Source organism: Palaemon carinicauda, chromosome 15, assembly GCF_036898095.1.
Source record: "Palaemon carinicauda isolate YSFRI2023 chromosome 15, ASM3689809v2, whole genome shotgun sequence".
In the NCBI taxonomy this organism is placed as follows: domain Eukaryota; kingdom Metazoa; phylum Arthropoda; class Malacostraca; order Decapoda; family Palaemonidae; genus Palaemon; species Palaemon carinicauda.
In genome coordinates this window covers 21,558,530-21,584,714 of record NC_090739.1, presented here as the reverse complement: position 1 = coordinate 21,584,714, position 26,185 = coordinate 21,558,530, and the positions used below count along the sequence as shown (strand labels likewise).

The 26,185-nt window shown below is 39.6% G+C and overlaps 1 protein-coding gene across 7 annotated transcripts in view; it reads right to left on the bottom strand.

Annotated features, from left to right (window-relative positions):
• The window catches only part of LOC137654507 (uncharacterized), a 96,359-nt gene that overhangs the window by 6,176 nt on the left and 63,998 nt on the right, over positions 1-26,185 (bottom strand). For 6 of the 7 annotated variants that reach the window (XM_068388192.1, XM_068388186.1, XM_068388190.1 and 3 more), the window contains 6 exons: positions 12,682-15,513; positions 12,148-12,535; positions 5,879-6,136; positions 5,326-5,522; positions 4,915-5,047; positions 801-920 (listed from right to left, as the gene is read on the bottom strand). In XM_068388192.1, coding sequence (XP_068244293.1) covers positions 801-920; positions 4,915-5,047; positions 5,326-5,522; positions 5,879-6,136; positions 12,148-12,535; positions 12,682-15,513 — 3,928 coding nt within the window. The remainder of the gene's footprint in view (positions 1-800; positions 921-4,914; positions 5,048-5,325; positions 5,523-5,878; positions 6,137-12,147; positions 12,536-12,681; positions 15,514-26,185) is intronic. The other variant, XM_068388191.1, reaches the window with a different exon arrangement.

Here is a 26,185-nt window from a genome sequence, read left to right as displayed (position 1 = left end):
TACATTATGTTAAGCATTGAAAAGTGATTTAGGACATTACCTAATTTAATTAAATCTCTCTCTCAACAGCTATCAATGAGATTTACGGTAAAAGAAAACAAAACTTATCACATCAAATTTTCCTAACTCATAGAGAGCTGGCCTGAATAAATTTGGGAAATAAAATATACATATAAATTAAAATCTAAGATTTAAATCTATGAAACAAAATTAACCTGTTTTAAAAACAAAATCTTATAAACAAAAAAATTATCTGAATCTTAACACTTCCAACCAAAACAATTCGGTTTTAAAAATAGTATTCATAAATTATAAGCTAGATGGTTAAAATAGTATCTCACTCACTGCATTTGGGGACCGATTTGTTGTGTACGTATAAAAATTCCATGGGCATGGGTCAATCTTGTACGACCAATTTGCAATCTTGTAAAAATTACTTTTATCCCTCTGACCCGAGGATTCCCATGGTTAAGACAATTTTTTTTTGTTTCAATTTATTATTTTCCATTTCATAATTCCTAATATTTTGCCTGTTTGTTACCTTATAATACGTCATTCTAGTTATGTAGTCCTTAATGGAGAGTTCAATGCAGAGTTGTGGTAAATTTATGGCCAATTTAGCAGTAGCATCTGCCCTTACATTACCAAATACTCCAACATATTTCAATAATTACCCTTTTGGAATGAAAAAAAAATTTTAAGCTTTTTAATTTGAAATATTAGTTAGTTCTTGTGTATAACTTTTGAGGGCTTTTACGGCAAAACATCTAGAACAGGAAAAATTACGAAAGTGCACTGACCTGCCCTAAGACATTCTTAGTAATGGTGATAAATTTGCGTTTCTTCTTCTTTGTGGATGTGTAATGACTGGTATTTATACTTCCACTAGATCCACAGCTGCGTTCTTCAGCAAAACCCGCCTGAAATAAATAAAAAAATAAACCACTAGTCTTGAAAATAAATACCCCTCCCTCAAAAGTGATAGAATACTTTTAAATTATTTGTTCACATGTCAGCTTATAAGAACACTCTTAATTACTCATATGAGAGATGTTATATGCGACAAATACAAATTATTGGTAAAATCACTTGATAGTAAGTCCGAGAAAATAATATAAATCCCTTATAAATTAGCCTAACCTTCATTTTGACTTTAAACCAGCTACAGGTAATAATTCTAAAATCATATTAATCAAACATGACCATCTTGCATAAATAGTACAAGATCAAGTGGAAATTATACACTTAAAATAATTCTATGATTGTCTACACAAGGGAAAGCTTTCATAATACAAGTTTTGCAAATAAACACAGTAGTTAATTTCTTGTTTTTAGTTATTCTTGAACACTTGATACTACAGTATAACTTTTGCAAGATGTTCTAAATGTTTATAAAGTAAATCTAAGTATCATAACAGGAATTGAAGTACAGGGTGAACAGATACAGACCAAAACGCTAATAGACTTTTCTTACCCTCCCATTGAATTTTTGTTATGGCATGTTAATAATATAACCCCTTCAAGAAAATTTTAACCAAATGGTAAAGGGATTATGAAATCTCTCATATTTGTTCAAACCAACATTAATATCATAACCTATTACAGTAATTCATAACTGTGAGCTTCAAGACAGAATGAATAAAAATTGAGATAAAATTGACTCTCCACACCATCCTTTCCTCCTGGACCAGCAATGGGACTAACCTACTGATGCAATAAGTACAGGCCTGAGCTGGACTGACCAGCTGACAATAACAAAGCTTCATACGTAGTTGCTTGTTATGTGTACGAAACCTTTTTCTCCTGTGCATTACATTTACATTCTCATTTTTGGATTGCATGGGTATTATGCCCAGTCACGGACTCGGCAAAATTTATGGCCCCTAGAATCTTTCGAGTTATTACATTTGACAAACATGGTTTATTCCTAATTCATTGTGAGGAATGTACGCCTTTGTCAAAAGCAGATATGAAACCTATTTTTGTTCTGTATTTATAGCCTTCGATATCTAAGATGTTAACGCATGTTTTCTTATGGGGGGGGGGGTGTTAATGTGCTCTGTGGTCTCCACGTAATTTCCTGTAAAAGACTAGAAGACTGAATTCAATACACTTAGTCATTGACTTCTAACTCTGACTTTATGACCATAGTTTTTTTCAATGTGATGACGTCAAAAGTCTGTCAAAAATGGTATACTGATGGGACAAATATTTCCTAAGAAATAATCCATTTTCTTGGGGAAAAAATGAACTAATTTATCTGGGTAAGTTAGTATTTTCTTTCATCCAATTGAAATGGAAAATATATTAGAAGTTTCAATATCTGTAGAGTTTATGTAATCCCGTAATCAAAATATCGAGTAATGATACAAAGTATTTAAGCGGTCTGTATCAAGTGTTATGAGTATTATTTAGCATAAATTTGACTGCAACTAGGACTAAATCTCATACTTTACACTAGTTTTATTTCCTTTGTTTCAAGTCTGATAGTAGATAAAGATTTATCTAATGAAAGTATATACAGTAATAGGACAAATATCTTAGAAGTAATATATTTTGTTTTAAAATATAAAATGAAATACTTTTGCTTGATATATTAGTTTTCTTTTATTTATTGCAAGAAAAGCAAAGAAGGGCTTTACATTTTCATAAGTAATTTTTTGCAGAAATGCGACGTGAATTTCTGCCGGAAGGCTAGCCGACAAATATTAAGAGTAATGTGTTTCAGAGGTCTGTATCAATTACTATTAATACAGTACAACTTTCCTGTAAATTTAAGTAAAGAAGTACTGAATGTCTGGTAACATATTTCTGGTGGAAGGTGAGCTGGCAAAATAGTGTGATTTTCTTTCAATGTCGTCGTCGGCGCCCACTCGTGCCAGAGTATTGGGTTCTGTCGTTAGCCATCAGCCTCCTATCTAGAGATGAAGTGGGGTGGAGGAAACAACAGAATGCCAGTAGCTGGATATATTGTTTTGGGTGGTCGTGGCTTTGCAACGGCCACGCGCACACACTTGGCCCACACCGTTTTCACCGCGGCTCAAGACATATGAGACAGGCGGCTTCTACGATGTTGGTTGCATCGGGCTGCCGGGTTCTTGTTATGTCAAGGCCCGCCTTGTTGCCTGCCCGACAGGCATTGCCCTCTTCCGCCGGCGCAGGGAAGCTCCGCCGTTGGGGTCTTGTTTGGTTTGATTTTGGTTTGATTTTGGAGTTTTCCTTCTCCTAGCCTTTGCTTATCTTAAATAAAGGAGAAGGCCTATAGGGGGGTCCAGTCTTGGTCTGGTCTCTCAGAACTGGCCTTAGTGGTATGGTTGAGCCTGCCAGGGTGGATAAACTACCCCACCGCCATTGCCCAGCCCATCATCGAGACACTCAAGCCCCTCTACTGCAGCAAAGTGCTGGACCATCAGAGGGGTTTCAATATGTTACTGAGCAACATTAGCATTCCCATTATCAAAACATTGAGAACAATACTAAGTACTTCTAATAATGTCTAAAGAAATATCCAGTAGAGAGAGAGAGAGAGAAACATTCATATGATAACTTATATTAATGGCTATAAACAAACTGAAAGAAAACTATGACATCCTATGGCATTGATGCTGATGTAATATTCATTATGAAGATATTTTTAATAGGTTAATAAATTATAAAAAGATACTCAATAAATTATATAGAAGATACTCCCTTCTATTTATATATGTGCCCATTCTTGATGAAATAATGCAATCTTGAAATTAGCTGATCATAACAGTGTAAAAAGAGAGAGAGAGAGAGAGAGAGAGAGAGAGAGAGAGAGAGAGAGAGAGAGAGAGAACGAGCATATTTATAAGGTAACTAATAATAATGGCTATAAACAAACAATATGAAAACTATGATATTTTATAACATACAGTATTGGTGATGTTATGTTTAAATAATGAATATGATATTTTGAATAAATTATGAATATGATATTTTGAATAAGTTGAGAAAATATATAAATGGTGGTACTTGTTATCATTAAAAGCTCATTCACTCAACAGAGTAGCGGGACCTTGAAATCAGCTGATCACAACCAAAGGTAAACATAAGTCAGCAATTGTCGATAGCTAAATTGTTTCAGAAATTGGCAAATAAAATAAAAAAAATGCTGTAATAAAGCATATGATATCTTATGTACTAAGAAAAAATGAAATAATGATAGAGAGTAAGAAAATATTGATATGATATTAGTAAGATGACAATGTTATTTTATTTGCATATTCACTTGTTAATGATTAAATGAGGTTTGCACACTATATGATAGGTTATATAAAGATAGGTTATATAAAGTAGTTTTTTCTTCTTTATTCGGTGATTTTTTTTTTTTTATTGAATGGCATTGTCCTTTAAGCCCTAAAGCTGCATTGCTTTATGTCTTTCCTATAGAATCCATTTTCTTTGGTCTCTTTCTATCTAGTTTTACAACTTTAACTCTCTGAGGATCCAATGACTCCAAATACGTGATCCATTCATATAGTTATGTAGAAAATTTATTTGGCCTTCTATTACAATTTTTAGTTTCTTTTTATCTTAGTTACTTTGTTAGTTACACTACGAAATATCTACATAAGTAGACATGACACTATTGCTCACTGTAAACAAGTTTGCAAGTCATGAGTCGGACAGTGATTTTGTCATGGCTGGGACTACCAGAGTTAACTGTCTTGATTTCAATTTCCTTTTATAGAGGTTTATATCCAACAAGTTAGATCTAGTGGTCTAATTAGTCTAATTGATAGTTTTACTCTTTCTTTAGTGAAAGTATAATTCAATACATTGTCAACCTAATATGTGATAAGAATATTCCCAGTCTGATAAACATTCCCTTACATGCCAACATTAGGTTATGCAGAAATTAACATTTCCAATTATGGTAACCTAACTTACTTTACTTTCACATGATGACCCTAATGTAGGAAAATCCATTTCTGAATCAATTTCAAAAGATGAGCCATGGTGGTCCAACTTCTCTCCAACACTCTGCACTGCTGCACCTTCACTCTTATTACGACGGCGTCGCCTGGGAGTGCAAAAAAGAAAAAATAATAATAATTTACAAATAAATAAAATTTTTCATATCAATTCACTTATCTCAAAAAACTGTTTCACAATTTCATGAAAGATTAAGTGGGAAAGCTATTAAGTGGTGGAAAAAATTTTTCAAGGCTGTTAACCTATTCTATCATTCCAAGTTTGTTAGTAAAAGGTACCTTTTACATACAAACCCAAGAGGAAATGTTACAGAGGTACAAGCAAGAAAGGGTTGATGGGAGGCAGGGCATATTAGTAATAACATACAGGGGGTAACCGTGCAGGAAGGGGCAGGTGATGCCCTTGAGGCAAGAGCCCTCTTCCCAGAACCTGCAGGTAATGGACGCCAAGTCGTGGGAGAATTTGCAGTCACTACGACGGCAGCTTCCCTCCATGAAGAAGGTGCAAGGGCGGCGTGAAGGAGGTAACCATCTTCCTGGCTTGGGCTTTCGTGGCAACTGAACCTGCAAATTAATCTTATGGTATACCTACCCACTATATAAGTATTCAGATACACAAGGCATCCTTAAAAAAGTGTCTTGCATCATTAACCTATCTTAAAATCTTTTTTTTTTCTATTACTATTCTTTCATAAAAATATGTTGATTATAGCAGTGTGTATGTTGCATGAGAAAATGTAATATCTGGTGAAAGAAATATAGAATATAGCCTTATCTAGTACAATGAAAAATTCATTCCTGACTGATCTACAATTCATGAAGCATAGAAAGCATCAATCTAAACCTAATAACATAATAGAAGCTCAATTTAACTATAAAAATTGATGGAAAAAAAAAAAAATGGAAAACTGAAAAAATACCTTGTAAGGAATGCCACTCTTCTTCCATTCCTCTTCTAATTCACAAGAAAAATGTATTTTAGAAGGATGTCCAGAGGGAAGTTCAGGAAGTGATCCACCTAAGACTTGATTATCAGTGGGATTGGTTCCAAAGATCTGATCATACAAGGAATCATCTAGATATTCCACAGGGATAGTGTACGTTGTACCATCAGCGGAATCATAAACTAGGATCTCTCCACCTTCGCCATCTTCATCATCACCAATATCCCCACATTCCTGAAATAAAACATAAAATGGGATTTCTGAGCAAAATGTCTTTCCCTCTAATAATGTAAATTCATCATACTATATATCAATGTTTTATTAATGAAAACTTAGGACCTAATGTAGTAATCATCTCATATTTCCCATATTATTAGACTGATGCTTGTTAGATACTATCACCAGTTATTGGAATTTTTGAGTAGCCAGATAATGGTACATATGATTCCTCTCTGGTTGTGGCTCATTTTTCCTTTGCCTACACATCCACCAAATAGTCTGACCTTATCTTTACACACACTTCTTTCCTCAAACACCAGACAACATTAAGCAAACTGAACAATTCTTCTTTGTTCAAGTGGTTCACTACAGTATTGTACTGTAATTATTCTGTGGCTATTTTCACTTGATATGGGTAGAAAAAATTTTTTTTAATGAAAACTAAGCTCATATACTAATCAAATTAGAATGATTGAATTTGATATATATAGTATGGTGTTGAGTCTTCAGATTTGTGCACTAAATTGTAAATTAGGACAAAACCCAAATGTAAAAACATCATAGAAGCAAATTATAGACTACTGCTGTATATTGGGTGGCATCTTTTATTGCCAAATTTGGAAGCATCATGACAATAGAGAAACTCCTTTTAAGTGGCACCCAATACATCAGCAAGCCTACCGGACAAATTTTCTTTATTTCATTACATACAGTATCATCCATAATTAGTGGACAGTTGCTGGTTTAAAATAATACGAAGAGAGACAATGCAAGACTATTTAAACTGAAAGGAAGAGGCCGAACTATATTACGAAAGAAAAAAAAAAATGCGTCTACAAGTCAGAAGGGATCGTTTTCCCGCCAGGCCGCTACAGGCTGTTCTTTAACCTCCCCATAAGTTTTCACAAATATCGGGTTTTATTAATTCCATGATTTTGGTAAATTCTGGTATTCAAAGAAAGTTTATAATAACATGTTTAACTTATGCTGAGTGTAATTTATCCCAATTTGCGTTAAAATATGGGAAAAATTAAAAAATTACAAAGCGTGCCTCCGAAAACAAGCTGCTGTCGTTGACTTTGGCGGATTGTTATTAAATTTAGACTTACCAAGACGATTCTTTATAATATATTTATTTTTTCACATTGTTTATTGACAAAACATATATCTGATGGAGAAATATAGGTTAATAAATAAGTTTCGATTCACATTACTTGGTAATTATTCGAGAACAATGAAGGTGTTCGGACAAAAATACTTCCGACCAATCAGGTATCAGGAACCTTTCCGAGCTAAAAGGGCACCCCTGTGAGAGGCTGCAAATATGCACCGCTATAAAAAATAGACTATAGGTAAAAGTTATTGAGTCTTTGTTGGAACAACTTCTTGTAACCAAGTCTTTCCCAATACCACCTCACCAGGGTATGGGGATGCATCAGTATTGGCTAAATACTAGGTAAACAAGAAAGCATGGTTTACCTGCAGTGCTTCCAGGTCAGCTTGTGCAGAGAACCCAGGATGCTGCTTTCCCCAAGAGAGGGGAGGATGAAGGAAACGAGCCAGTCAAACCTTTTCATTCACGCAGACTAAAACCGAGTAACACTGCCCTCACCCTTCTACCTGTCCAATAAGGAGCTTGAGGTATTATACCTGCTGTTGTGCAGCCACCACAGGGCCAATAGAGAACGTTTCAAGCCTTCTGTGAGTCACGTCTTGCCAGTAGTGGGCTGTTAACGGATTCTAACATTTCCACATCCCAGCCTGTAGAACCTGCGTCACTGACAAGTTTCTCTTGAATGGCAGAGACGTAGCTACGCCCAACATAGTGAGCTTTGGGGCGACGTGAAGGAGGGTCCGGTTCGGGGCATGGTCTATGACCTTGCAAATCCAAGCAGAGATGGTGTTTTTAGTGACCCTCCTCTTGTTCCTCCCTGTGCCGACGAAAAGTGCAGGCACACGGGGACAGTCTACGGCTGTTCTCGAGGTAAAGCCGCAAACTAATCACTGGGCAGAGTAAGAGATGATCAGGGTCTTCAGTTAGAGAGGGGAGACTCGAAATCTGGAAGGAATCGAATCGGGGATCCGCAACTCCTGGATTCTGAGTCTTGGCTACAAAGTCAGGGACGAAGCTAAACGTTACCTCTCCCCCATCCCCTTGAATGGGCGATGTCATATGAGAGACCATGAAGTTCACAGACTCGCTTGGCCAAAGCCAAAGCTAGTAGGAGCAAAATCTTCCAAGTGAGGTGGCGATCTGTTGCCTGGCGTAATGGTTCTCGAACCATGTTCGATGGGAGAGGTCTCACTTTAGAATAAAGACAGGTAGGTTCGTAACTCCATATGAGTAAGGAAAGTTCTAGCGATGAGGAAATGTCCATTCCGTTGAGTCTAAGGGCGAGGCTTAAGGCTGAGCGATAGCCTTTAACCGCCGAGACTGAAAGGCACATTTCCTCCCGCAAATACAAGAGGAAAACTTTCCACTTTGCCTGATAGACTCCTGCTGATGATTTATGCAGGTATCCAGACATCCTGTTTGCAATTTTTTGCAAAAATTCTCTCCGAGTGAGGAGATGCTGGATAGTCTCCAGGTGCGAAGTTGTAGCGAAGCTACGGTTTTGTGGAAAATGTTAGCATGTGGTTGTTTAAATAGATCATGTCGTGGAGGGAGTTCTCATGGAGACTCGGTCAGGAGTTGCAGAAGATCCAGAAACTATTCCGCATGATGCCATAGTGGAGCTGTGAGTGTCATTGAGAGGTTGACCAATGTTCTGGCCTTGTTGAGTACCCTCCTCATCAGACAGAACGGAAGGAAAGTACATCGATGTTGTCCCACCGTTGTTGGAATGCATATTGCCAGAGCCTTGGGGCCTGGGACTGGGGAGGAGTACAACATGAGCCTAAGTTCAAGGCCGTTGCAAAGAGATCCACAATGGAGAACCCCACAAAGTCTGGACTTTATTGGCTACTAGATGATCCAAAAACCACACAGTACTCGCTATCCGAGATGCTCTGCTCAAATTGTCGGCGAGCACATTCCTTTTCCCTGGAATGAAGCATGCCGATAGTGATATCAAGTGAATCTCGGCCCATCTCAGTATCTCTACTGCTAGATGGGATAAGGGCTGCGAAAAGGTACCTCCTTGTTAGTTGATGTAAGCCACTACTGTGGTGTTGTCGGTCATTACCATCACTGAGTGGCCCGGCAGGAACTAGTGGAACTGTTGAAGGGCCAAAAAGACAGCCTTATCTCCAAGAGATTTATGTGGAGGTACTCTTCTGACTCTGACCAGAGGCCTGAGATCATACGGTGCAGCATGTGGGCTCCCGACCTCAGAACAGCATCAAATCTGAGGGGAGGACGAAAATACCCACTCCCTTTCGTATATTCTCTTCCGACACCCATCGTTTGAGGTCCGTCTGTTCCGATGATCCCATGGGGATCAGGATGCCCGGGCAGTCGAAAGCCAGATTCCACCGGGACTTGAGTCGCCACCAGAGAGATGGAATCCTGAGGAGACTGTTGGGAACTAGACAGGCCAGAGATGAAAGGTACCCAAGAAGACATAGCCACGTCTGGGCTAGTAGTTCTTTTCGTCTGAGAAAGGGTCTTGCGACCTTTTTCAGCCTCATTATCCTGTCGTCTGATGGGAAGGATTTATGGAGATTGGTGTCTAATATCCTGCTTTGGTATACCCGTCTCTGCGTAGTAAGCAGGGAGGACTTCTCGATGTTCATCATGATCCCCAGATCTTGGAAAAACCTCAGAAATTTGTCTCGGTGTTGAAGAAGGGTTGACACCCCCTCCGCTAGGATTACCAATTGTCCAGATAACGGAGGAGACGAATGCCAATCCTGCAAGCCCCAGATGACACTAAGGCAAACACACTGGTGAAGACTTGTGTTGTGGAAAGACCGAAGCCCAGCACCTTAACTGGTATTTCCTGTTGTCTACGCTGAATCTCAAGTACTTCCTTGAAGACCGATGGATTGGGATCTGGAAGTACAAGTCCTTTAGGTCCAACGTGCATATGAAGTCCTGTGGTCTTACCGCTTGTCTGACTGTGTCTGCCGTCTCCATGCTGAACGGAGTTTGCTTGACAAACTTGTTCAGAGCTGAAAGGTCGATGACTGGTCTCCAGCCTCTTGACGCCTTTTTCACAAGAAAGAGTTGACCGAAGAAGCCTGGGGACTCGTCGAGGCCCTCCTGGAGAGCGCCCTTCTTCAACAGTGTCTGGATTACTGCCCGGAGGGCTAGCCCTTTCCTGATCCCATCGCAAAGGAGTCTATTGACACTGGATTCCTGATCAGGGGAGGGAGTGATGTGAATGGGAGGCGATACCCTGAACGAATCACAGAGACTGTCAGGGGTTCGGCCCCAAGTTGCTTCCACCTGTCCCAGCAACCTTGTAGACATCCCCCCCACCCCCACCCCTGGTGGACAAGTGGGGGGAATGCCTATCCTACCATTTGCAGCCTCGGCTGCTCCCTCTGGGAAATTTTCCTCCACTGTTGGCCTCAGTGGAATACTAGGGTAAGATACTTATTAAATGATACGGAATTTTTATAAAAAAAAAAATATTTACAAATGCTACAATACTGCATCATAAAATTAGGCATGATTAGCATCGGAAAGATTTCGTCAATAATAATATAAAACCTATACTGTACCTAATAGTATGAGCAATGCACACAAATATATATATATATATATATATATATATATATATATATATATATATATATATATATATATATATATATATATATATATATATATATATATATACTGTATGCTATACATACATACAGGTAGTTATCTACTTATGACTGAAATAGGGTCCGTATGTCAAATCTAAAAAAGTAAAGCTGCGTCCTGAATCGGCAATCATCTACGCCCTATTTTATCAATATTTTCTTACTGTATAACATTATTTCATCTTCTTGTTCCATATGCTCTTTTAAAGCATTTTCTTTACTGTATTTTTCAATTTCACAAGCATTTTGACAATCAACAATTAATCATTTTTTTTTTCGACCTTTGGTTGAGCTCAGCTGATCTGAAAGTCAAGCTACTGTATCGAGAGAATTTTCACATATGCATTGTTTATATAATTTGTCAATATATTTGAAATATACAAAAGAGAGAGAGGGAGAGGGAGAGGGAGAGGGAGAGGGAGAGGGAGAGAGAGAGAGAGAGAGAGAGAGAGAGAGAGAGAGAGAGAGAGAGAGAGAGAGAGAGAGAGAGAGAGAGAGAGTACTTATGAAGATTAGAGGGGAGACTTTGCTATAAATTTTTACCCAAGATTTTAATTTACCTATTTAATGTGTCTATTCTATATTTGAAAGAGAAAGAGGGAGAGAAATCAGAGAAAATGACCGAGAAGAGCCAATGCATGTAATGCGTACATATTCAACATGGATTCATCTTGCACTGACCAAGTACTGAATTCAAATTATTGATACGGTCCCAGTTAATTCTCTGCCCCAAAAAAGTTGCCAGATAATTTTTTTATCATTACGAGTTAAAACAATTTTTGAAACGGGTAGCTATATTTTTTCAGGCGATTGTACATGAAATTACTTATATAGTTTTACATTTACAAATACAGTACTGTATTACAAAGTCACTGTCATAAAAATTAAGTTTCATTCTTCTTTCCAGAAATCAGCCCCATGATATTTTGAACTACTTTTATTGCAGCAGGGAGTATAAAAATTACACAAAATCCTGTAAGACAGACACTTACATAACCTTCCTACATGGTAAGGCAGCATATTTCACTTCCCTGTTTTATTTAAAATTCATGATTAGCATAGGAAAAATTATCAAACAAACTCAGCTGTCCCTAGTTGGGCAAAAAGGAGCGATAAGAAGAAAAATCCCCTTTACTTTTTTTTTTTTTTTTTTTAAATGTCGGCTACCTCCAGTGTCATGGTTGACAGATGATCAGTATATCAACAGGGTTCTACTTCACCTATTTGTATATAAAAAGCATGTTAATATTGTGAGAAAACATCAAACTTACCTCTTCTTCATCTGCCGTAGGAGGTTGATGCTCCCATTCAAATCCATCGTTAAACTCCCATCCAGGTGCAAGGTCATCTAAATCTTCACGTTCACCTTCCTTCTCCTTAACATTGACACAGTTATTACTGAACACCATTTCCCTCCTTGCAAAATTATTAAAATGAGCTGTCTTTTTCATTCGCTCATGCAGAGGCCTGGGTGAAGGGTTTTCATGATGACCCTCGCATGAATTTCCAAAGAGAACTGGATTAATAAAAGGCTGTGTTGCATCACTGACAGTCTGAGCACGAACAGCTCCTAGTAATTCATCTGCTTCACGATCAACTTCAAGTCGTAACTTATTACACACAGCTGGATTTTCAATACCTGGACCTATGCACACACCCCTGAAAAAGATTTGAGTAAATACCAATTCATTACTTGTCTTAAATCTAGCTCTACCGTATATGTTTATTTTAACAAGAAATAATCAAACAAAACTCCAAAATAGATACATGAAAAATGCTAGAGGCAGTGTGTAAGAGAATCTCACCTATTTTCTTCCCGGGTCTCTCTCTGATGGCTAGGCTGACTATTAAAAATTGACTTTTCTATACCAAGCTTATCATTTCTACTGACATTTACAGCTGTGAGCTGTTTCCAAGGTCCTATTTCAGATAGCGAAGATATCAATTGACAACTTTCTTGAAGTTTACCCGGGATATATGTGGTTGGATTTGTGATGACATACATTTTGCTGCGGCCATTATCAGGTCCAGCATCTTCATTGTATGGTGGCTTGAAGCCAGCCCAAAGAGCTTCAAGGTTGTGAATTGATGCTGGATTTGATGGGGATGATGGAGGGCTATGATGACTCCATAATGATGCTAATGATGTTGGTATTACAACAGCTCCAGATTTTTTTTGACTTTCTATCTCTACTGGTAGATGGAAATTATCACTAATCCATCCAGTGGCTCCTTCATTTTCCCTTTCTATCCAGGCTCCATCTGATGCAGCAACACCACTGGGCTCTTTATCATTAATCATTGACCAAGCATCGGGTTCACCATCAACCTGTATTTGCCATATATTACGAGGATGAGAAGCCTCTGAGGAAAGAGGATTGTTCTTCCATATGCTTGCCAAGTTTCCTCCTGTATCTGGGAAATCTTGGTGCTGGAATTCAAATACATCTGGATCCTGATCATCATCACCACATGTAAACTGATCTGTGAAGCACAAATTCTTATGGGGTAAATCATCCTTAGATTTACAAAACAATTGTTTATTTGACAAACTATCTTCTTCAGTCTGACAAAACTTTTCATTGTTAACTACTTTAAACTTTGGAACCAGAGCAATAGCAGAAATATTTTCATTTGAAATCACTTCTTGGTCATCTTCAGTTTGTATAATTTTTGGAGGGGGTTCCTTATAAACCATATATTTCTTAGGCGAACCTTCAAGAAGATCGCTCTCTAGAAACAAAGCTCCACTACTTGTTCGCTGAAAGGGTAAATCTGGACGTTCAGAATTAATAATGAACATGGTACCATCTTCATAATGATCACCTGCAGTACTACCGAGGCTCTCTTGTCGAATAGGTCTGAAGTGTGTGCGTGGTGAGGTCAACAAATTCTCTTCTTCTTGGCCAGGGGGTAATTCATCCATGTTTCCAGAAGTTGCACCTTGGTTACTACCACTTTCTAGATTTAAATGTAATTTTTCAGACATATGTTCGGAGGAATCACGTAATTCAGCACTTTTACCCCTTGGAATGACCATTGAAAAACCACTATTTTCTGTATGCCTGAGATCAGCCTGTGGTCCACTTGGTCCTGATGGTAACTGCTTGAGGAGTGATGTGTTTGGTGCATGCTCCTCCTCTTGGGATTCATAACTCTTACATACATCTTCAACTATAGCCACCATCTTTTCATGCTCTGAATCTGTCTGATTATTGTTGTTACTGGTAGAGTTGTCGCTTTTAACTTCTTCAGGACTCTGATTTTCAGGTATAATTTCTAAAGTGCTATTACTTAAACTTAAATCTGCAAAAATGCTTTCCAAGCCCAGTGTATTTTCCCATAGATTTTCTAAACCTAATTTCATGTAGGACTCGCATAGAGTTCCCTCTATTTCACCTGTTGATGGGCAAAAATCATCATCTTTATGTGTAATAACAGGATTGACATAAATATCTCCACTGCATGAAATAAATGAGTCCTCACCTCTTGATATATCATTAGCATTACAATCTGACCAAACTGATTTTTCTAGGCAGCTGTTCAATTGAAAGAGGGCATTAGAATCACAACTGTCTTCCCTTACATTACTCGGAGAATTTTGATTTGTAATGCCACATAAAAGGGAATCCTCTTGGATAATGTTGTTGGTAGGTTCCCATATCGGTTTTTGCTGCCATTTGTTGCTAGCGGAAGACATTTCCTCTTGAATAACTTCAGTAATATTATGAACAATGGGCACAGAATCCTTGGAAACAAACTGGTCAGGAACTTCAAATCCCCATATTGTTGTGTATAATGCAAGTTCTTGCATAGCGGGGGGATCCCAAACATGTTCTCCTCGACCATGACCAAGTGATTCACCAGCCTGTCCCCAAACTTGAGCTACGGAGTCTGAAATCTTTCTCTCTAACTGCCGTAGACTTTCCAGCTCCTGGTCAGTCCCAGCAACAGCATATGTCTCCACATCACTACTGGAGCCACTCGTTCCACCTGAGGTACTGCCCCTTTCAAACAATCTATTGCCACTACTTCCTTGCAATTTATTTCCTTCTGCATCACTGGCCTTCACAAGAATATCTCCCATACATTCCCATTCCTCTTGGTTACTCTTGACTTTCCCAGAGGAAGATAAGCCTGAACCTTTATCATGTCGGTCATCTTTTACCTTATCAAACTCTTGGTCGCCCTTGTCACGATCCTCTGAACTCTCTCGTGAACTAGTATCCCCAATATAACCTTCGCCTATATCTTCATCTAACAGAGGCCCTGTAAATCTCTTACGTCTTCTTTCAACACCTCTCTCAGCATCCGAGGCACTATCAGTATCATAACTTTCACTAAGCAAAGCTTCCTTATGTTTTGACGCTGCATGCCATGTGAAAGGAACATGATGCCTTCGGTTGCCTTCTGAAATTTCATTTCCCTCAGGTTTGGCTTCAACATCTTTTCTCTTCTCCTTCTCACGACACTTCTTTCGAAAAGCCCTTGGCATCTTTGAAGCAATGGCTGCAACAGACGTTGACTTACGAACTTCCCAGACACAAGAACACAGTGCATCCCCAGACCTCCAGACCTCCTCATGGGTGCAATTCTCCTTGCATGACCCACTCAGAGGTGGAAAGGCTGCATAATACCTGTGAAGAACAGTGAAATTTTAGTTAGTATACAGGACAAACCAAATGAAATTGACAGAAAATGAACAAAAGAACCATGATCTTGAACATGTTATCATAGCTCCCATATCAACAAACATATTGAATTTAATATTTTACACTATAGAATCTTGTATTGTTTCCTAATAAAATGATATACTGCTCCACTGTCTTCAAGAAATAAAATCAAGAGTTGTTATTTATTTTGGTTTCAACATCAAAATTCTAGATACAATATAAAATACAGCTACTAGTTAACTTTTAACGAGGGTTGTTTTGAAATCAAATGATTTGAATCTAGTGATTTAAATCAGAGTAAAAAAATCATGATTCAAATCAGAATGAAATATACTGTTGGATATTACCTTGGGAAAAAAAAACTTCCAAAACTAGTTACTATTTATCAATGTTGCAACAAATTAACAATATCCTAGTTAATACCATAACATTTTGGGTAAACTTTGTGTTCTTAAGAGTTGAAGTTGTTGTTGCAATTATACAAATTACATAGGTCTTGATTTTTTTTAAAGCAGTAATTGGATTAAAAAAATGTTTGCTAGTACAGTATGCACATGGAGCAGACCTATATATGTTTCAAGTTTTATTTCTTACAGTGTATTGCATGTTAAAAATAAATCTGCTGTATATTCATATTTTTATTTGATTGCAACTTCGCTTATTTTTGTGTATTTATGTACTAGTTACTATAACTTGTCCCCTCAGATAAAATCATTAGTCTGAATTTTGGTTTAAATAGAAAAACTCATCGAGTAATGTATATTAAACTATGATTTCATTTCACATAGAAAATACCCTCATAAGATTGAAATAAATAATCAACAGCAGCGAATTGGTACTTTTGAAGAAAAGAAAAGAAAAAAAAAATTAATCAAGAAAATAGATTTGAATAAAAAAATCTGATTTTTTTTTTTTCAAATGATTTTTTCAGCCATGCTTTTAACTGTGTTTGATTAGTGGATTACTTTTTATAATACACAAATTATAAATTCTATTTATGAATTCAGATCACATGGCCCAGCATAAAGTAAATTCATGAGACTGGACAGAAAAATAGGGAGAAATCTTGAATTGAGGTGAAACAGGATAAAAATGATAGTGCAGCTTTTAAATTTTTGTATATAGTCCATTACTTTCAATCTCTTCCATTCTGGCTTTTCAGATTCTTTGAATTTATTTTTTCTAATCTTATCACTCCACCCTTATTACAAGCAAGATATGAATTACCATTACTTTTCATATTAAATGTCTGAAATACCATGGTAAAAAAAGAAAAAATTCTACTGCTTAAATCTATGTTTATCATAATTAACATTTTGTATCCAACTTCCCTTAATGAGAAATCTTAATTTTTTTTTCTACAGTATTGTGTTTAAATTTCTACGGTACAAGTTTGTTTATTCTCTTTCTCCAGGTTTTTTTTTTTTTTTTTTTTGGGGGGGGGGGGGGGGGGTCGTCCTACTTGTGGACATGCTATCACTTCATTATTTATCCCTTTTCTTGTAGAGTACGCAAAGTAAGCATATCGCTTTAATGAAAGCGTAAATTTAAACACAAGAAATGGCATTCTGTAAAGAAATAAAAGTGTCGGATATCATAAATGTTAACCTGTAGGCTACAGTATACCCTAATGAGAAGTTAAGTGGTTTTTGTATTGAAGATATATGCACTGTGCCATAAATGTGAGGCTGATTAAAATAAATGTATGAGTAAAATCCTCCACATCATTATCATTTTGTTGGTTTCACACTTCAAGGACAACAGTACCCATCTGTTTTCTACTGGACAGAGTAGTTCAGGTCATTTTTAACAATAGCAAATTTTTACCCTCTCAAGTTAAGAAATTATCTCTCAATTTCATCCATGCTGCATTTACTTTCCTTTCTTACACCTCTCAAACACATGGATTTATGGAAGAACATCCATATCATTACAGTAGCTGAATCAGTGTAGCTTCAATGCTTAAAACTACGCCAATAGATCTTTGTTGAGCAGTCAACCAATTTTTATTCCATAATTGATCAGTTGCTTAATTATTTCAATAGACTAGTTTATGGTAGTATTTTCTTCCATAAAATTTCATTTATCATAATGGGCTGCTTCCCCCCCCCCCCCCGCCCCCCTTTTTTTTTTTTTTTTACTTTGTGGGGTTTTTAGAATGTATGGTTCAATTTCCCTATATTGTTTTGTCGTGCTTTTTTTCTTTTAGATTTCTTCAATTATTTTAATCTTAACTACTTCAAGCAATGTTATCTCCAATTAATCCAATTGGTATGGCATACGACTAATTTCATTGTTGATGTCCAAGTTTTAAACGGACTCTAAATAATGTTAAATGGTCAATTTGTTCTTTACGCAGCATGAACACTATTCATGGTGTCGTGTCTGTTAGATTTATAATCACATCCATTTCATAAACTGTCATTTACTCTTCACTTTGAAGTTTGATATCAGGCTTCAAAAGCCATCCAATCTTTTGGATATCCTTTGAAAGATATCTTGATAGAAGATAACTCTGGAGGTGGTGTTATTTTGTTATTCACTAATAATGATTCTGAAAACCTTAAACAATCTCCAATCATGAAAAGATTCAAATTGGACCATAAGTTGAAAAGGGTTTAAAACTTTTGATTTTGTTTTCTCTCATATGGATCTAGTAATATGATATTTTAATTATAAAATAAATTTTTGAATATACTTACCCGGTGAATATATAATAGCTGCAACTCTGCGGCTCGACAGACAACATACTCAAAAAAACTCGCGAGCGATCGCTATGCAGGTTGCGGGTGTGCCCACCAGCGCCAACTGTCGGCCAGATACCACTCTTGAATGTAAACAAAACCTTCAATTCTTCTCGTCCCGCTGCGTCTCTATTGGGGAGGAAGGGAGGGTCATATAATTTATATATTCACCGGGTAAGTATATTCAAAAATTTATTTTATAATTAAAATATCATTTTTAAATATTAAACTTAGCCGGTGAATATATAATAGCTGATTCACACCCAAGGAGGTGGGTAGAGACCAGAGTTAATATGTTTACAGCGTATAAGCTAAGAGTTTTTTCATTTTGACAGTTATCAATATAACAAAACCAAAATAAATAGGTACCTGGTAAGGAAGTTGACTTAGACGATTACTCTGCCTTGTAAGTCTGTCTTCCTCACGGAGCCCAGCGATCCTCTTAGGATGCTGAAAGACTCCCAGGAGCTGAAGTATCAAGGGTTGCAACCCATACAACAGGACCTCATCAAACCCCTAATCTGGGCGCTCTCAAGAAATGACTTTGACCACCCGCTAAATCAACCAGGATGCGAAAGGCTTCTTAGCCTTCCGTACAACCCAAAAAACAATATTAAAAACATTTCAAGAGACAGATTAAAAGGATATGGAATTAGGGAAGTGTAGTGGTTGAGCCCTCACCCACTACTGCACTCGCTGCTACGAATGGACCCAGTGTGTAGCAGTCCTCGTAAAGAGTCTGGACATCTTTCAAGTAAAATGACGCGAACACTGACTTGCTTCTCCAAAAGGTCGCGTCCATGATACTTTGCAGAGATCTATTTTGCTTAAAGGCCACGGAAGTTGCTATAGCTCTAATCTCGTGCGTCTTAACCTTAAGCAAAGATCGGTCTTCCTCATTCAAGTGTGAATGAGCTTCTCGTATTAACAATCTGATAAAATATGACAAAGCATTCTTTGACATAGGTAAGGATGGTTTCTTAACCGAACACCATAACGCTTCAGATTTACCTCTTAAAGGCTTAGTACGAGCTAAATAGAACTTAAGAGCTCTAACGGGGCATAATACTCTCTCTAACTCGTTGCCTACGATCTTTGATAAGCTAGGAATATCAAAAGATTTAGGCCAAGGACGAGAAGGCAGTTCATTCTTGGCTAGGAAACCAAGTTGAAGAGAACAAGAGGCTTTTTCTGTCGAAAAACCAATGTTCTTGCTGAAGGCATGAAGCTCACTGACTCTTTTAGCTGAGGCCAAGCACACCAGGAAAAGTCTTAAGAGTGAGATCCTTCAGGGAGGCTGAATGTAAAGGCTCAAACCTGTCTGACATGAGGAATCTTAGGACCACATCTAAATTCCATCCAGGTGTAGCCAAACGACGTTCCTTAGAGGTCTCAAAAGACTTAAGGAGATCTTGTAGATCTTTATTGTTGGAAAGATCTAAGCCTCTATGCCGGAAGACCGAAGCCAACATGCTCCTGTAGCCCTTGATCGTGGGAGCTGAAAGGGAGCGAACTCTTCTCAGGTATAAGAGAAAGTCCGTGATTTGGGCTACAGAGGTACTGGACGAGGATACAGATACTGACTTGCACCAGTCTCGGAAGATTTCCCACTTCGATTGGTAAACTCTAATGGTAGAAGCTCTCCTCGCTTTTGCAATCGCACTGGCTGCCTCCTTCGAAAAGCCTCTAGCTCTCGAGAGTCTTTCGATAGTCTGAAGGCAGTCAGACGAAGAGCGTGGAGGCTTTGGTGTACCTTCTTTACGTGTGGCTGACGTAATAGGTCTACTCTTAGAGGAAGACTTCTTGGAAAGTCTACCAGCCATCGAAGTACCTCGGTGAACCATTCTCTCGCGGGCCAGAGGGGAGCAACTAACGTCAACCTTGTCCCTTCGTGAGAGGCGAACTTCTGCAGTACCTTGTTGACAATCTTGAATGGTGGGAATGCGTATAGGTCTAGGTGAGACCAATCTAGGAGAAAGGCATCTATATGTATTGCTGCTGGGTCTGGGACTGGAGAGCAATAGATTGGAAGCCTCTTGGTCATTGAGGTTGCAAAGAGGTCTATGGTGGGTTGACCCCAAGTCGCCCAAAGCCTCTTGCACACATCCTTGTGGAGGGTCCATTCGGTTGGAATTACCTGACCTTTCCGACTGAGACAATCTGCTAGAACGTTCAAGTCGCCCTGGATAAACCTCGTCACTAGGGAGATGCCTCGATCTCTTGACCAGATGAGCAGGTCCCTTGCGATCTCGTACAGTGTCAGGGAGTGGGTACCTCCTTGTTTGGAAATGTACGCCAAGGCTGTGGTGTTGTCCGAGTTGACTTCCACCACTTTGTCTCGAAGGAGACTCTCGAAGCTTATCAAGGCCAGGTGAACTGCCAAAAGCTCCTTGCCGTTGATATGCATTCTCCTCTGACTTGAGGTCCACAGACCTGAGCATTCCCGACCGTCCAGTGTCGCACCCCAACCCAAATCCGATGCGTCTGAGAAGAGAACGTGGTTTGGTTTCTGAACTGCTAGGGGAAGTCCCTCTCGTAGACTGATATTGTCTTTCCACCAATTCAGGCAAGTCTTTACTGTTTCGGAAATCGGGATCGAGACCGCCTCTAGCGTCTTGTCCTTTTTCCAGTGAAAAGCTAGATGGAATTGTAGAGGTCGGAGGTGTAGCCTTCCTAGCGAGACAAACTGCTCCAGGGATGATAGAGTTCCTATCAGACTCATCCAATTCCTGACTGAGCAACGTTCTCTCTTCAAGATCTTTTGGATTACGAGCAGGGCTTGATCTATTCTGGGGGCCGACGGAAAAGCCCGAAAAACTGGACTGCGAATCTCCATCCCTAAATACAGAATAGTTTGGGATGGGATCAGCTGGGACTTTTCCAAGTTGACCAGAAGTCCCAATTCCTTGGTCAGATCTAAAGTCCAATTGAGATCCTTCAGCCAGCGATGACTGGACGAGGCTCTGAGAAGCCAGTCGTCCAAATAAAGGGAGGCTCGGATACCCGATAAATGAAGGAATTTTGCCACATTCCTCATAAGCCTCGTAAACACGAGAGGAGCAGGACTTAGGCCAAAGCACAGGGCCCGAAACTGGTACACCACATTGTCGAACACAAATCTCAGAAAAGGTTGGGAAGCTGAGTGAATGGGGATGTGGAAGTAAGCGTCTCTTAGGTCGAGAGAGACCATCCAGTCTCCCTTTCTGACCGCTGCTAAAACTGACTTCGTGGTCTCCATGGTGAACTTTGTCTTTGTGACAAAGACATTCAGAGCACTGACGTCTAGCACCGGTCTCCAACCTCCTGTCTTCTTCGGTACTAGGAAGAGACGGTTGTAAAATCCCGGTGATTGAAGGTCCGAGACTTTGACCACCGCTCCCTTCTCTAGCAAAAGAGACACTTCTAGTTTCAGGGCTTGTCTCTTTGCTTCCTCTCGGTACCTGGGAGAGAGATCGATGGGGGACGTCGCTAGAGGAGGTTTGCGTACAAATGGGATTTTGTACCCCTCTCTGAGCAACCTCACAGACTGTTGATCTGCGCCTCTCTTCTCCCAGGCTTGCCAGAAGTTCTTGAGTCTGGCACCTACTGCTGTCTGAAGCTGCGGGCAGTCAGACTCTGCCTCGCGAGGACTTGGCTCCTTTCCTCTTTCCTCTCTTCCCTTCGGCACGAGTACTTCCCCTGCTGGGGGCTCTGCCACGAAAGGGCGGAATAAACCTGGACGCTGGAGTGTCTATCCTAGGTCTAGCAGACAAGGCAGACGAAGGGGTCCCTTTGCGAGCCGAGGACGCAACCAAGTCATGGGTGTCCTTCTGCACAAGGGACAACGATATTTCTTTAACTAAAAGTTCAGGAAACAAGAACTTAGATAAAGGGGCAAAGAGTAGCTCAGATCGTTGACAGGGCGTCACTCCTGCTGACAGAAAAGAGCACAGAGACTCTCGTTTCTTTAGGACTCCTGACGTAAACGAGGCGGAGAGCTCGTTGGATCCATCGCGGATGGCCTTATCCATGCAGGACATAATGAGTAAGGAAACATCTCTATCGGCTGATGAGATTTTCCTACTCAGGGCTCCCAAACACCAGTCAAGGAAGTTAAAAACTTCAAAAGCCCTAAAGATGCCCTTAAGTAGATGGTCCAGGTCTGAGGATGACCAACTAACCTTCGAGCGTCTCATGGCTAGGCGGCGGGGAGAGTCTACAAGACTTGAGAAGTCGCCCTGGGCAGAGGCAGGAACTCCCAAGCCGAGAACTTCTCCCGTGGCATACCAGACGCTCGATCTAGACGAGAGTTTAGTTGGGGGGAAGGCAAAGGAAGTCTTCCCTAAACTCCTCTTGGTTTCTAACCAATCGCCTAACAGCCGTAAAGCTCTCTTGGATGAGCGAGAGAGAACGAGTTTTGTAAAGGCTGGCATGGCAGCAGGTACGCCTAAAACAAACTCAGACGGCGGCGAACGAGGAGCCACAGAGACAAAGTGTTCAGGGAACAACTCTTTAAAAATGAGCATGACTTTCTTAAAGTCCATAGATGGCGGAACTGCTCTAGGCTCATCAACATCTGAAGGATGATCCTCAGGCTGAGGGTCAGCAACGTCCTCATCCGAAAGTTCCTCATCTGATAACTGATGAGAAACAAGCAAAGGGGTAGGCAATGCTTGACACGCAGCGTCCGCCCACACTGGTGCATAAGTGGCGGAGCAGGACGCAGCGTCCTGAAACTGCTGAACAGTCTGGGAACTGTCAACAACAACAACAGGTGCGTGAGGACGCACAGCGTCCACCCGAGACTGCTTAGACCGCCTGGGTTGTGCAGTCAAAACAACTCTAGGTTGCGGAGGTTGACGCACCGCGTCAAAACAAGCCAACTCTGATGGTTGGCGAACGTCACCAGGTGCATCAGTGAGTTGCTTAACGTCCACATGCGGTTGAAAGTCCACACGAGACCGCATCGGGTGAGGTACAACCCCACTTGGTTGACGTGAGCTGGCTACACCAACGTCAACAGGACGCACAACAGAACGCTTGGGTGGCTGACGGCCAGGATCTCCATGAGATAAACGGCTAGGTTCAACGGAAACCTTCTCTGCGTTGTAATCTTCCATAAGGGACGCAAGCTTAGACTGCATGTCCTGCAGTATAACCCATTTAGGGTCTACGGTAACGGGTGCGGTAACAGCCGGGGTTAGCGTCTGAGACGGCACAACCTTGCCTTGCTTAGGAGGCGAGCAGTCATCCGATGACAGCAACGGGTCCGAACTGTCCCAATGACTACATCCGGGACGTTGGACCTGTCCTGAAGGGACCGACTTGCGTTTCAAAGGCCTAGAAACCTTGCTCCATGGTTTCTTGCGTGAAACGCCTTCGAAAGACGAGGTAAAAATGGGCTCTCTCGTCTTATGGTAGGGGCGATCTTGACGAGATACGCCTGATACCATAGAGGGAACGTCTGTTCGCTGATCAAGGCCTCTCGAACCCATAAGTCGTACGACATTGCTTCTCCCCTGGGCTTGGGAGCTTGCAAGAGGTCCCGGACTAGGTGAACGACAGGCACGAACAGACGAACCCTCGGTCGCAACACTGTTCACAACACTTTGCGCACTAATCACTTTCCCACTTTCCGCCGTGGCACTGTGGCACTTAAGTTCCTTCACGTCAGCCATGAGTTGATTACGGTCACTTGCTAACGCTTCAACTCTCTCCCCCAAGGCATGAATAGCACGTAACATGTCTTGCATAGACGGTTCCTGAGTGCTAGAAGGGGGGTTAGGAACAACCACTACAGGGGAAGGATTAGGTTCAGGGGCATGTGGAGAGGAAAAATCTACGGACCTAGATGAACTTCTCCTTACCCTATCTCTCTCTAGTCTGCGTGTATACTTATCATATTCGATAAAATCGAATTCCGAAAGGCCCACGCATTCCTCACACCGATCTCCCAATTGACAGGTTTTACCCCGACAATTGGAACAAACAGTATGAGGGTCGAGAGAAGCCTTTGGAAGACGCCTATTACAGTCCCTAGCATTACACTTTCGAAACCTAGGTACTTGAGAAGGGTCAGCCATTTTGAATTAGTCAAAGAAAATTCCAAAAACAATCCAAGTCATCAACAAATAATCCGATTCAATAAAGAGTTCAAGAGTTTATGTTGAGGAAAAACACCTGTACTGCGAAAGCTCAAACCAAAATAAAGTACTTCACCAAATATGATGGGAAAACTCCAGGTTCTACAGCGAGTATAAGTACGTCTTGTCGTCAACGTCGACAGAGAAGAATTGAAGGTTTTGTTTACATTCAAGAGTGGTATCTGGCCGACAGTTGGCGCTGGTGGGCACACCCGCAACCTGCATAGCGATCGCTCGCAAGTTTTTTTGAATATGTTGTCTGTCGAGCCGCAGAGTTGCAGCTATTATATATTCACCGGCTAAGTTTAATATTTAAAAATACGTATTTGGTATATTTCGTATTTGAAAAAGTGATTAGGTTGTCTATAAATAAGTACAGTTATTGTTTCTTAATTATAAAACTTAATTATTCCCTGCCAGCAAACCACCCACCAAGGGACTAAAGCGATGAACATATCACACATTCTAGGAGACCTTCCTAAAAATACACTTTAATAAACTTCTTTGCTTTGTATTCCTTCCCTTTAATAAAAAAAATTCAAAATACTGCCTAAATCATTCAAGTTTTTACTTCTTTTCAAGTTTTTACTTCTTATCAAGTTTCCTTTTTCATTTTGTATGTTGTTCAAGTTATACATCTTTCTTCATCTATTTAGTCATCCTAAACCATTTCTATTTTTTCCTTCTCTTGCATAGAAATTGACTATTCTTTCAGCCCCAACACCTGCATCACACTTTCTGTAATCTTTTGCTCTCGTCTCTTATTGTCTTCCCTCACCGTCCAGTGCCAGAGATATAAGGTATCTTCTCTTCTATTAACCTTTTGATGCCTTGATTTCCTTACCATTTATTTTTCTTTATATACCTTCCCTGTTTTGAGATGACTAGTAAGTTTTTTTTATTGATGCCCTCCTGGTCTTTTTCATGGCCTAGATTTGATTGTACAGTATATCAGTCGTCACTTTTCCTTAAAACTCTTCTCGCCAGTCTTAACTTTTAAACATTTTCTCTGAATTCTTTTAAGGTCTAAGCCTCCCAATGATTACTTTCTAAAATCAGGGCACATCCTCTCAAGAAAAATAATGTCTTACTGATCTGTTGAAGTTGCTTAAAATATTACAGACATAATTTCAGGCCTTACTTTATATACTATGATGTAATTAACATAAGAAAAACTAAGTTTAAAATTCCAATCTACTATAATGCATAGCTACTAAAACCAAGAAATTAAAAAATCATCTAAGTCATCTACTTCATATTTATATTATCAAAATATAATTGAATTACTAAGTAATATTTCATGACTCGCAAAAGGCTGGCCTGAACAAATTGGTTAATGGATGAAAATTTTGCAAAACAGCAAATTTACGGTTAAGACAGCTTGGTGGATAAAGATTAAAATATTAGAAATATTTTTCCTCAAACCTGTAAAAAAATGAATTTTCTGGGCTCGACCTGTGTCGCTCTGTGAAATGCTCCTTAAAGCACCATTTCTAAGGTATAAATACTGCTAAAAATACCAGAGAAAAAGTTGCATGGAATGCCAGGAATAAACCCAGCTCGTTCACTCTAAAAGAGTGGTGGTATAGTAAGTAGGGCGTGTTAGAACCACTACCAGAAGTCCCTTTACCAATTAGTCCTCTCCTTCCTCATTATCCCCCCGATACTACAAGGTGCCGTTCTACATCCAACTACTGCCCTCTCCTACGACTACCCCCCTATCCCTACCACTACCCACGCTTCTATCCTCATTCTTTATCTAGCACCAGT